We start from the raw sequence: 13228 nt of genomic DNA, 5'->3' as shown, positions 1-13228 counted from the left end.
CCACATATACTGTGTACTGTACAGAGACTACATATACTGTATACAGACTACATGTACTGTATACTGTACAGAGACTACATATACTGTATACAGACTACATGTACTGTGTACTGTAAAATCTCAACCTTTTCAACCACTTAAGCATATTTTCAGTGGAATTCATGCATATGCTTACACGTATTATGAAAATGACGCTAAAAATGATTTGTTGGTGTCATTAAAGATGCCACATGTACTTCATAATACTGGGCAAATTATTTATGTTCGCGTAATAGTTCTTGCAGAAAGTCTTGGTTTGCCGAGGCAGTTGGAAAGGTTGAGGAGTTATGGTAACCCACATGGATGCGTTGATTCAGAAGATTGAAAATATCCATATCTTTACATGCAGCGCTGTTCCTTTGTCTCACATTCATCTGATACAGAAGCCATATAACCTGCTGAGTTTAAGGAGAGATGACATATGTTACACTGCATCCATTGTTCCCACACACAGAGATGGTTTACATCAATTTTTTGTGTGCCTCTATTATGCCCATAACGTTGCCACCTGATCCACACACACACGTCACAATCTACACGAGTTTTTCACCGCAAAGCTTGATTTACCTTGAATGTTCATACAGCTCATGTATAAAGTCTCGCTGTATTTTTTTTTTATCACATGTGATTCATGTTTCTTTAGTGTCTTTGTACTTGGTGAGAAAGCTCTGTGACCTTGTTTCAACTCAGTACTTACCTGTACATGAATATAACTGAGGTGGACATTCAAGTTATAGTTCACATGGGTGGTTTTGTGTCCACACTATAGCCCACCATCAGTTATATGTAGCTGTGGAACAAAAGTCACGCCCAAGATGATCCTTTACACATGGACACCTGTACATAATGTTGTTACATGCATGAAACTCTTAATAGCTCTAGAGTTGAACTGTTCTGTATTTCACCTGGGATTAAGATAATCTGTCTTTATCTCAGATTTCACTGAAAAGTGAATTTTGTGAGAGTCACATTTTGCTTGAATCTGATTGATACATTCACCTTATTAAAGGCCACTAATAAAAGGATACAGATTCGATTCTGATTGGCTGGTGTGAGAGACAGGTAAGTCCAGGCTATGTCCTGCCCAAGCTGAATTCTAGGTAGGGAACATTTATTCAAGTGTGGCAAAGACTTCAAGATTTGACTCAGGAAAACCTGCCTCTGCTGTCAGCCAATCAGCGTCGATTCTGTATCCCTTTTTTCTGTGTTGTCATTGCATGTAGTTTCTTACAACAAAAACTTAAGGATCGAAAAGTGTCATTTTAAGGCTTTTATGTGTTTCTGAAACTTAAGGAGAAATACACTATCGATACATATGGTGTTTTGTTTATCATCACCCTCTGATAAACCTTCTCTGAATAGTGAGGGCTGGATTTGAACCTCCAACCTCATAGATCAAGGGCCCCACCAGCTGCTGCTAGAGCCGTCCTTTAGCAAAAATAGATCAGCGAGCGAGTTCACAGGTACCTGATGTTCTCGGTATTTCAGAGATATTGCTCAATTTACAGTTTGAATGTTCATTTTGTGTGAGAAAAATGTTTGTGTCTGTAATTTGTAGGTATCAGTTCTTCCTACAGCTTAAGGAGGACATCCTGACAGAGAGACTGCCGTGTGCGTTTGAAGTGGCCGTGGAGTTATCTGCCTTTGCTGTCCAGTGTAAGATTGTATATCATTTATATCTTATATATAGTTCTTATGTGGCAGTCATTATTTTCATCTGAGAAAGACGTACAGTAAATGCCCCAAAAGTGCATTTTGTAAATGGTGTAAAAATTTTCTTTCAGTTCAAGAACTATCATTTTCCAGTAGGATATCATACCATCCTACATGTACTCTGTGGGCAAAGGGGGTTAAGACGCCAGCATGTCGCAATGGCCCGGGAGTCTCTCACCAATGCTGTTGCTCTGAGTTCAAAACCAGCTCATGCTGGCTTTCTCTCTGGCCGTAAGTGGGAAGGTCTGCCAGTAACCTGCAGATGGGCATGGGTATCCCCCGGGTTGTGCCTGGTTTTATCCCACCATAATGATGGCCGCCGTTGTAAAAGTGAAATATTCTTGAGTACAGGGTAAAACACCTGTCAAATAAGTAAATAAATACATGTACCTTCCAAACGAGCTTCAACACACCTTGCCAAGATCAGTGGAACACACAGAATGAGGGCACAGCTGTACCTGTACCTGTACAGAAGAAACTTCATCAACTCTGAATACGTGTGTAGGGCCATGATCATGTAGAATCATTACTTTGGAGAACTGCTGTCATACCTGGGCATGTATCAAGAGCAGTGATCTTGATTACAGGTACTGTACGCTGTGTTACAGGGAACTTTAATGAACTTTACATGGATACATTGTATGTAAATGTATGTAGTATACGTGTGCTTTCGTCTGTAGGATTTGGCCTGAGCAAAGCTGACAAATTTGCTACCTTTAGACTGTTCAAACACGATTTTCTCCAGTCTTTGATGAAGTGGGTGTTTAACCACAAAACCTCAGGGCCTGTATCAGTGGCCTGGATTGAGGGGATTATGAAGATGTTAGGGGTCAGTGACAGCCCTGAGGCCTGGCCATAGGAAGTGATTAACAGTTGTGGTCAGGCCTGGCTACTGAGTAGGGACATGATACCAGCTTGTGTGAGGGGCTTTAGGGGGAGATCCCTGTGGGACGTCTCACCTCTTAACCAGCTAACAGCATGTTGGCATATTTTAGGCTACACACATACATGTATAAGCTGGGTATAAATGAAAGTGATGGTTTGGGGAAAAGCAGCAGATTTTTGTGACTGTCGCACCTGCTTTTGCACTGTGGCATGAATTAAGCCATGGTAAACATATGTTTCTCTGGATATCTTAACTCATGATCAAAAGAGGTTTCAAATATTGGCAACTTTTATTATTTCCATGTATTATTTGAATCCAGTTTTAATTTTCATCTACATGCCCTTGAATCTGATCAATGCCAAATGTTAAGATTTCATGTTCTTCAAAGTTACATCTCAATCAGGATGCATGTGCATTTACCACAACTTCAGTTACCTGAAAACTTTGATATCGGCAGAGACATAACAGATGAACACAGTTACAATACCACAGCTGTTGATTACAAGCAGAGAAAGAAAGTAATTGGCAAATAATTGGTAAACCACTTGATAGCATCATTATGAGAGGAAGTGTTCTACTGATTGTTGGTGTGCTTAACCTCTTGGTCACATCATGTCAAACCGTCATGCTTGAGGTGAAATGTCTTTTAGTATCTGCAGTGTAAGACAATAATTAGTTACATGTTGCCAGTTTACACCAAGACATGGTTAAGTTGTTATACCTCCACATATGCTTGTGAACAGTAAACGTGTAAACAGAAACAAAATACTGTCTTTGAGAAATCTCCAGGCAGAGATTGATCAGTGTTTCTGTCAGAAGTAAGAAAGACTGCTTTGGTGGCCTTATGGACAAAAGCATCCACCAAGCGAAGTCGGGAGATTTTCATTTGAACTTTAAAAATGGTACTTGTTGCCGGGATGATACTTCAGCGGCAGCAGCACATTGGAAGCATGGATTCGCCCTGCCTCCAGAAGACACAGCATGCATACACATACCTTATTACTCCTCGTTGTCATAATTAAAACTGAAAAATTGTTAAGTACAACGTAATACTTTAAGTACACATACATGCATACAGAACTACCTATACATGTGTATTTGCTGGTAATGTGTAGATATGAGAGTGAAGGAGTGTGTTACATATAGTACGGTCTTGTGCTTTACAGCGGAGTTAGGAGACTATGACAGTACAGTCCACACCCCAGGGTATATATCGGAGTTCAGATTTATACCAAACCAGACTGAGGACTTTGAACTGGCCGTGTTTGAACAGTACCAGAAGCTCAAGTAAGTCACAGTGTGATCACGTTATTCATTTCTCAGTAATGTCAGTTACAGTCTCAATGAGAGAAGTACATGTGCTGTAAGTTCAAAGAAATTACAGTATCATGTAAAACATGCGAGCAGAATGTTGAGTATATCAACTTAAACCCAGAATCATTTTTCATTAGACATGTATGTGGAACCATGGCTTAAAAATATAGACTTATTTATGTTGTTGTGCTAATCCCCTGATAAATTGTACGGTGTTACTGTGTTGTCCTTCAGTGGTCAGACACCAGCCCAGGCAGAGCTGAACTACCTAAACAAGGCGAAATGGCTGGAGATGTATGGAGTGGACATGCACTATGTCATGGTGAGTCCTGTAGAGAATAATAAGAGAAGATTGCTGTATCGACATGTTGATAATGTATAACAGATTCTTTTCTGGGAATTTGGAGGAGGGGGTGGTGGGGGTTGTGTTGTTTCAGTGATTTCAAAGGATGAATTTTTCTCCTGTACTTGACCCAGTTCTGTGATGAAAGTTCTTCCATGTACATGTATGTGATTATAAGCTATAGACTTCAGATAAGACAGATTCCTTCCTACATGTATTTGACCAGTTTCTGTGGTTTTCATTATGATAAAACAGAACCCAGTAAGTAGTTTTTATGATGGTGTCAGAAGTGGGATGTCATTTCATTTTGTTGACATAATTTGCCATGTGTGTGCATTATAAATGCATCTATGGTCTAGACTAATGAACAGTGTTACTGTCTACTGTCTGCCAGATCAATGCATATTGAAAAAATCAACATGTTTAGTCATTATGAAGATAATATTGGTACCGTAAATGTTTGGATTTTTTCGAAAATTGGAATCATTTATGAAATTGTTAAATCTTCATACAAAGTTTGAATAATATTTTCTAGCTAGAAACCTGGAGTGTTAAATTTAAATGAAATTATCAAATAACTAAGCCATGTCTTATAGGTTATAAAAATCTATGGGTATTTTGTACCTTCTTGGTGGAATGTTTGGGAGTATTACGGTAGTCTGTGACTTTTGTTTACACTTACATTTGTGTGTACATTGTACAAGCACACTGTTCCTTTACAAGCATCATTGCACAGTTTGATGTGGGCAAGGTAGGTTGGCAGAATGAGATTGTTTCATTTGGCTAAGCCTTTATATTAACGTTCAATTAAATTTGAAGTTTGTGTACTTGAAGATGCTTTGAAAGAAGTAGGTTTTAGGAAATGTTGTTTTGCAGCCGTTGATATTTATTGTCAAACATTTTGGCAATATGTGGTAATGTACATTTTTACAGTATTAATACTGAATGATTACATGAAATTCATGATTGGCCAAATCATACTTTGGAAACTTTCTTGTATTAGATACACATGAATTCATATGTTCATCTGATAATTTCATACATGTAGAAAATTTTACACTGAGAAAAGTCCTGAATGATTCTTAAACTGTTAAAGGCCCTGAATTTTATGTTTGAAATATCAGTTTTCGATTATTTATGTATAATGAATTGAAAAAATTGACATCAAGCCATTTATAGCAGTGGTTGTATCGCTTTCTAAAACTAGAATAGTACAAAAACTATCCAAAACAACATACAACTACATGCAACACATTCATTACACAGGGGTGCCAACGGGAGAGCATATTTATAAAACATTGGTGATTGATTTTGAAGTTTATATTATTTTTCTTTTAATTAATTTGTCAGGGCCGTGACGGACAGGAATATTCCCTTGGTCTAACGCCAACAGGAATTCTGGTTTTTGAGGGGCAACAGAAAATTGGACTGTTTTTCTGGTAAGTTTAACACCACGGAATAAGACGAAGCAGGCTTTGTAGGTGAAGCAGTCCACGTATAAAGTATGGCACCATGGAATAGGGTGAAGCAGGTTTTGTAAGTGAAGCAGTCCATGTATGAAGTATGGCATCATGCAATAAGGTGAAGCAGGTTTTGTAAGTGAAGCAGTCCACGTGTGAAGAAGGGCACCATGGAATAAGGTGAAGCAGGTTTTGTAAGTGAAGCAGTCCACGTGTGAAGAAGGGCACCATGGAATAAGGTGAAGCAGGTTTTGTAAGTGAAGCAGTCCACGTGTGAAGAAGGGCACCATGGAATAAGGTGAAGCAGGTGAAGCAGTACATGTGTGAAGAAGGGCACCATGGAATAAGGTGAAGCAGGTTTTGTAAGTGAAGCAGTCCATGTGTGAAGAAGGGCACCATGGAATAGGGTGAAGCCGGTTTTGTAAGTGAAGCAGTCCATGTATGAAGCATGGCACCATGGAACAAGGTGAAGCAGGTTTTGTAAGTGAAGTATTCTGTGTATGAAGTGTGGCACCATGGAATAAGGTGAAGCAGGTTTTGTAAGTGAAGTATTCTATTTATGAAGTATGGCACCATGGAATAAGGTGAAGCCGGTTTTGTAAGTGAAGTATTCTATGTATGAAGTATGGCACCATGGAATAAGGTGAAGCCGGTTTTGTAAGTGAAGTATTCTATGTATGAAGTATGGCACCATGGAATAAAGTGAAGCAGGTTTTGTAAGTGAAGCAGTCCATGTATGAAGCATGGCACCATGGAACAAGGTGAAGCAGGTTTTGTAAGTGAAGTATTTTATGTATGAAGTGTGGCACCATGGAATAAGGTGAAGCCTGTTTTGTAAGTGAAGTATTCTATGTATGAAGTATGGCACCATGGAATAAGGTGAAGCCGGTTTTGTAAGTGAAGCAGTCCATGTATGAGGCATGGCACCATGGAACAAGGTGAAGCAGGTTTTGTAAGTGAAGCAGTACACATATGAAGTATGGTACCATGGAACAAGGTGAAGCAGGTTTTGTAAGTGAAGCAGTCCATGTGTGAAGTATGGCACCATGGAACAAGGTGAAGCAGGTTTTGTAAGTGAAGCAGTCCACGTATGAAGTATGGTACCATGGAACAAGGTGAAGCAGGTTTTGTAAGTGAAGCAGTCCATGTGTGAAGTATGGCACCATGGAACAAGGTGAAGCAGGTTTTGTAAGTGAAGTATTCTGTGTATGAAGTGTGGCACCATGGAATAAGGTGAAGCCTGTTTTGTAAGTGAAGCAGTCCACGTATGAAGTATGGTACCATGGAACAAGGTGAAGCAGGTTTTGTAAGTGAAGCAGTCCATGTGTGAAGTATGGCACCATGGAACAAGGTGAAGCAGGTTTTGTAAGTGAAGTATTCTGTGTATGAAGTGTGGCACCATGGAGACCGGCCTGGATAGCACAGTTGGTAGAGCGTCCGCTTCGGGACCGGTAGATCCAGGATCAATCCTTGATCGAGTCACACCTAAGACTTTAAAAGAGGAAGTTGTAACTTCCTCGCTTGGCGTTCAGCATGAAGGGGATAGTGCAACGACTGGTTGACCCGTATCAGTATAATGGCTCGGGCGGGGCGGCTTACTTGCCTTCGGTAAGTCGTCTCAGAGAAGCAGCACTAAATAAAAGAGCGGTGGAAATCCGTCCTACAACAAGGAGGTACATTACATGTACATGCACCCTAATGATTCCTTCGTCGTCATATGACTGAAAAATTGTTGAGTACGACGTTAAACCCCAAGCACTCACTCACTCACTGTGGCACCATGGAATAAGGTGAAGCAGGTTTTGTAAGTGAAGTATTCAATGTATGAAGTGTGGCACCATGGAATAAGGTGAAGCAGGTTTTGTAAGTGAAGTATTCAATGTATGAAGTGTGGCACCATGGAACAAGGTGAAGCAGGTTTTGTAAGTGAAGTATTCAATGTATGAAGTGTGGCACCATGGAATAAGGTGAAGGAGGTTTTGTAAGTGAAGTATTCAATGTATGAAGTATGGCACCATGGAATAAGGTGAAGCAGGTTTTGTAAGTGAAGCAGTCCATGTGTGAAGTATGGCACCATGGAACAAGGTGAAGCAGGTTTTGTAAGTGAAGTATTCTATATATGAAGTATGACACCATGGAATAAAGTGAAGCAGGTTTTGTAAGTGAAGTATTCTATGTATGAAGTATGGCACCATGGAACAAGGTGAAGCCGGTTTTGTAAGTGAAGCAGTCCATGTATGAAGTGTGGCACCATGGAATAAGGTGAAGCAGGTTTTGTAAGTGAAGCAGTCCACGTATGAAGTATGGCACCATGGAACAAGGTGAAGCAGGTTTTGTAAGTGAAGTATTCAATGTATGAAGTGTGGCACCATGGAACAAGGTGAAGCCGGTTTTGTAAGTGAAGTATTCAATGTATGAAGTGTGGCACCATGGAACAAGGTGAAGCAGGTTTTGTAAGTGAAGTATTCAATGTATGAAGTGTGGCACCATGGAACAAGGTGAAGCAGGTTTTGTAAGTGAAGTATTCAATGTGTGAAGTATGGCATCATGGAACAAGGTGAAGCAGGTTTTGTAAGTGAAGTATTCAATGTATGAAGTGTGGCACCATGGAACAAGGTGAAGCAGGTTTTGTAAGTGAAGTATTCAATGTATGAAGTGTGGCACCATGGAACAAGGTGAAGCAGGTTTTGTAAGTGAAGCAGTCCACGTATGAAGTATGGTACCATGGAATAAGGCAAGGAAAGTCAGGTAAGGAATATGACAATGAATAACATGAAGAAAGTGGGTGAAGTTAAATCTGTGTAATGAAGAGTATGAAAAGAAAGAATAATGTTATTTAAGAAATCCATGTATAGAGAACAGTTATGGCAAGATGTAATAGTGTGAAGGAAATGAAGGCAAAGACATCCCTACACTGAGAATGACAGCATGCACCAATTTGAAGAAAATTCAAAAGATAAAAATTATACCAGTGATCGTTTTCTTTGTTGCAGGCCAAAGATGACTAAGTTGGACTTCAGGGGGAAGAAACTCACACTTATTGTAGTGGAGGATGATGATGATGTAAGTGTTGGTGTGACAGTAATATAGAGGGTGGAGGAGTGGTTAGCATGCTAACACACTACAAAGACTGAGGAGCCATTATAGAGGGTGGAGGAGTGGTTAGCATGCTAACACAGTACAAAGACTGAGAAGCCATTATAGAGGGTGGAGGAGTGGTTAGTATGCTAACACAGTACAAAGACTGAGAAGCCATTATAGAGGGTGGAGGAGTGGTTAGTATGCTAACACAGTGCAAAGACTGAGAAGCCACCCACCAGTGTGGTCGCAGTCAGTTTGTTTATGTAAGTGTTGGCATTATAGAGGGTGGAGGTGTGGTTAGCATGCTAATACAGCACAGTGACTGTGTGGTCTCAGTTTGTTTATGTCCAGCTTATGCTGGCCTCCACTCCGGCCCTATATGGGAAGGTCTGTTGGCAACCTGCTGATGGTTGTGGGTTTTTCCGTGGCTTGGCCATGCTGGCTGCTGTTGTATGAGTAAAATATTCGTGATCATGCCATGAAGTCATCTCTATAGATTTAATTTCCGACACCGAGATAATTGTTTGACAAGTACAGAGACAACAATGGGATATAAGCATAAATCATGCCCCACTTATTAGCAACTTGAAGGCTCATGTGTAAACATTAAACCAATCATTCATTTGGTAACTTTTAATAAGTTACACAGTTATGGTAAATTACCTAACATTTCCTCCTTGGCTTAGTTGCTCAGTTTGCCTTATTCTGAGCGTCTTTTGACCCTAGACAAGTGTTTTCACTTCCCCAGTTTTTGTGATATCCTAATGGAAAAATGTTAAAGTCTACATCAGAAGTAATACTTTGTGACAATTATTTGCCTATAAAAATGAAAGTTTTGGGTTATATTATTCAACAATCCAACCTTGAAACCTTTCGTGTACTCCCCTTTCCTGTTTCAGGGTCAGGAACACGAGCATACGTTTGTGTTTCGTCTGCACAACCAGAAAGCCTGTAAACACCTGTGGAAGTGTGCGGTTGAGCACCATGCCTTCTTTCGTCTCAAGGGACCCGGCAGGACGGGGTCTCGCAGACAGAACTTCTTCAGAATGGGGTCTCGTTTCCGGTATAGGTGAGTCAAATCTGTGTGGGCTCTGGTTTCCAGTATAGATGAGTGAGATCTGTGTGGACTCTGGTTTCCGGTATAGATGAGTGAGATCTGTGTGGGCTCTGGTTTCCCCTATAGAGGAGTCAGATCTGTGTGGGCTCTCGTTTTCGGTATAGATGAGTCAGATCTGTGTGGGCTCTCGTTTCCGGCATAGATGAGTCAGATCTGTGTGGGCTCTGGTTTCCCCTATAGAGGAGTCAGATCTGTGTGGGCTCTCATTTCCGCTGTAGAGGAGTCAGATCTGTGTGGGCTCTCGTTTTCGGTATAGATGAGTCAGATCGGTGTGGGCTCTCGTTTCCGGTATAGATGAGTCAGATCTGTGTGGGAACATGTACAGGGAATCTGTGAAGATATGTAGACAATGACTGAAGAGTGGATGTATGCTGCCCTGAAGATGACTTGTTACATCAGACATGTAATATTTCAGTAACGTTTGCAGAATACCAGTAACCTAAATAATGATTCACTGATACATGTAATTTCATGAAACTTTTCACCCGTGAATCCACCAGTTATACTAATGTCTACGAAAAATGTTGTGTAATTTTGTGTGATTTGTAGCTATTCACCTTTCTATAATTTTTGTACTACAGTGCAGTTGGTGACCCATAAATCTTGTGAATTTTTTTGATAGGTGATCCAACACATGGATGATTGTGGGTTTCCCCAGGCTCTGACCGGTTTCCTCCCACCATAATGTTGGCTGCTGTCCTATAAGTGCAATATTTTTGAGTACCAAATAAGTCTTGAGTATGAAATAGATAAATAAATAAATAAATATCCAACACATGAACATTTTCTATCATTTGGACCGGCCCTGATGGTTTGGTAGAACGTCTGCTTCTGGGGCAGTAGATCCAGGGTCATTCCTGGGTCGAGTCACATCTAAGACCTTGAAAGAGATCCGTATCAGTATGGGTGTTGGTGAGGTGAATTACTTGCCATTGGTAAGTCATTTCAGTCAGGCAGCACTTGGTAAAAGAGCAGTGAAAATCTGTACTGCAACAAAGTGGAACGTTACATGCACTCTGAGAACTGAAAAATTGTTAAGTACAACGTTAAATCCCAAGCACTCACTCTGTCATTTGGCCGATTTTCAGACTTTGCCATCAGGATTTTCTTGAAAAAAAAAAAACAAAACTGGAAATTCCGCATCATGACAAAAATTAATAGAGGAAGTAAATACACTGAAAGTTGTATGTTGTAGTTCGTGAACCTTTAAGGTGTCTTAATTCCCCGCTTTCAGCAGTCTTCACTGAAACATTCCTTTACAATATACAATGCTCTCTACATCTTCCTAATGACACAATTAACGGTTTTGGAAAGCAGTAACAAGGATTAATTGCGTATCTTACCTGTTTGCTGATCAAGCGGGCACACAGAATACCAGACTGCCACCATGAACAAGGCTCGAAGGAGCGTCAAGTTTGAGCGCAAGCCCAGCCAAAGGTATTCAAGACGCACAACGTTTGAGCGGAAGGAGGCAGAGCTAGCACGCCAACGGGAGCGTGAAAGGAACGCCAAGTAAGCCTGTTTGAACTGTGGTTTACACAATGTGGTAGTCGAAATGGCTGATTTGAAGAAACTCTTTGTAAAGCCTAAGTAAACAGTTGTAAGTTGATGAGGACACTATTGTTAGACAAGACATCCCACCTTTTGGTGCTGACACTAAATCATGCATGTTGGCGCCAAGTAATTAAGGCGCTTGCCTTGGCTTTCACTAGCTACATTAGATCAGATGCAGGTTCAATCCCAGCCTAGATTCTTTTTGTATAAACATTCTCAAGGCCTAGGGCGACCCTGATAACACAGTTGGTAGAGCGTCCGCTTCGGGAGAGGTAGATCCAGGGTCAATCTTGGTTCGAGTCACACCTAAGACCTTAAAAGAGGAAGTTGTAACTTCATATAATAATCATATGACCAAAAAATTGTTAATTACTTGTTAAAATTTGTTAAAATTGTTCTTTTGCAATTTTGGATAAGGTGACACCAACACTAAATATCATATTTTTATTTCATCTGATCTTTATATATTTTTTTTTCCTGAAATGGTCTGCTTTTCACACAGATTAGATGATTGTCAAGTTTTGCTCTTATACCCGCTGACATTGACAGTTTACTCTGCTCGAAAAACATCAATTAAGATTGATGTTGTCCATGTTGCCATATTTAATCTTGACTCAATAAATTGCAGAAAGGCCGAGTCTGAAGTCAAGACGACAGCTACTGTGACGACGCCCAAACCCGCACCCATTGTTGCCCCCAAGCCCAGCGTTAAGCCGTCGGCTCCCTCGCCTCCACTACCTGCAGCTCAGTCCTCCCAGAAGGCAGAAGAGGAGGCGTCAAACCTGACTGTGGCCAATGGGAGCACTGCCAAAGCTACAACATCTGTCTCGGCTATGGAGCGATTGGATAATCTGATCAAGGCGACGGCTAAAGGTCGAACTCCGTCACAGTCATCGGATCAGTCTGCCTCCTCGTCTGTCAGTTCGCCCTCCCCTCATCAGCCAATCCCAGAGCTTAGTCTCTTAGGTACGTGTGCTGTCTCTGTAGGGGCAATAATTTATTTCTGTACGTGTGGTACATGTACATGCAATTTTGGCTTCAGTTAATTTATAGCCTTACGAGAAAGAAAAATTACTGTAATTCACCAAGTTTAGCATTTTTGATGTAACACAATTTGCTTGATTCTGAATTATGCATACACCTTATACATTGTTTGTTTATTTATTTATTTGCTTGGTGTTTTATTTCACTTATACCACTGCTGCCAGCTTCCCTTACTGATGATTTTTTATCTCACCTGTACAAAGTATAGCCATAGCTTACGTTATACCATGACCGTCGGTGTCTTATAACAGGGAAAGCAATGTTAAACAAGATGTTTGGGTGGTGTAGGTGTTGAGATCAGGGTTTGCACTTATGTAGAGCACAATAACTCGCGGGGGATATTCCATTGTGATTCGGTGTGTACATATCAAATACAGTAAATTACTAAATTCCTGACTTAGTGTACTGTGTATTAGAATCATGGTTAAACAACATGTTAGGGGTGGTATCTCAAAAAGTTCAGCATGTATTGACCTGAAGTTTCACATAAAGCTCAGTGACACAATGGGAATGTTCCATCGCTGGTGCATGCTTTGTGTGCATATTAATTACCATAAATTACGAACATTACCAAATTCACGAGCGGAAATTCATGACTTCAGTATTTATGTATTGAGTTGAAGTTTCTCATTCCTGTGTCCCCTACAGGTGAGCTCTTTGGTAGCCTTGCTACCAAA

The 13228-nt window shown here is 40.5% G+C and overlaps 1 protein-coding gene across 2 annotated transcripts in view; it reads left to right on the top strand.

The window, feature by feature from the left end:
• The window catches only part of LOC135481380 (band 4.1-like protein 5), a 59961-nt gene that overhangs the window by 26001 nt on the left and 20732 nt on the right, over nt 1-13228 (top strand). For both annotated transcript variants that reach the window (XM_064761210.1, XM_064761211.1), the window contains exons 5-12: nt 1598-1695; nt 3805-3925; nt 4187-4274; nt 5646-5734; nt 8749-8818; nt 9736-9905; nt 11313-11465; nt 12136-12473. In XM_064761210.1, the coding sequence (XP_064617280.1) occupies nt 1598-1695; nt 3805-3925; nt 4187-4274; nt 5646-5734; nt 8749-8818; nt 9736-9905; nt 11313-11465; nt 12136-12473 (1127 nt within the window). The remainder of the gene's footprint in view (nt 1-1597; nt 1696-3804; nt 3926-4186; nt 4275-5645; nt 5735-8748; nt 8819-9735; nt 9906-11312; nt 11466-12135; nt 12474-13228) is intronic.

This window comes from Liolophura sinensis, unplaced genomic scaffold (assembly GCF_032854445.1).
Source record: "Liolophura sinensis isolate JHLJ2023 unplaced genomic scaffold, CUHK_Ljap_v2 scaffold_33, whole genome shotgun sequence".
NCBI classification, from domain to species: Eukaryota; Metazoa; Mollusca; class Polyplacophora; order Chitonida; family Chitonidae; genus Liolophura; species Liolophura sinensis.
The sequence above is the reverse complement of the archived record's forward strand: the minus strand, read 5'-3'. Positions and strand labels throughout refer to the sequence as shown.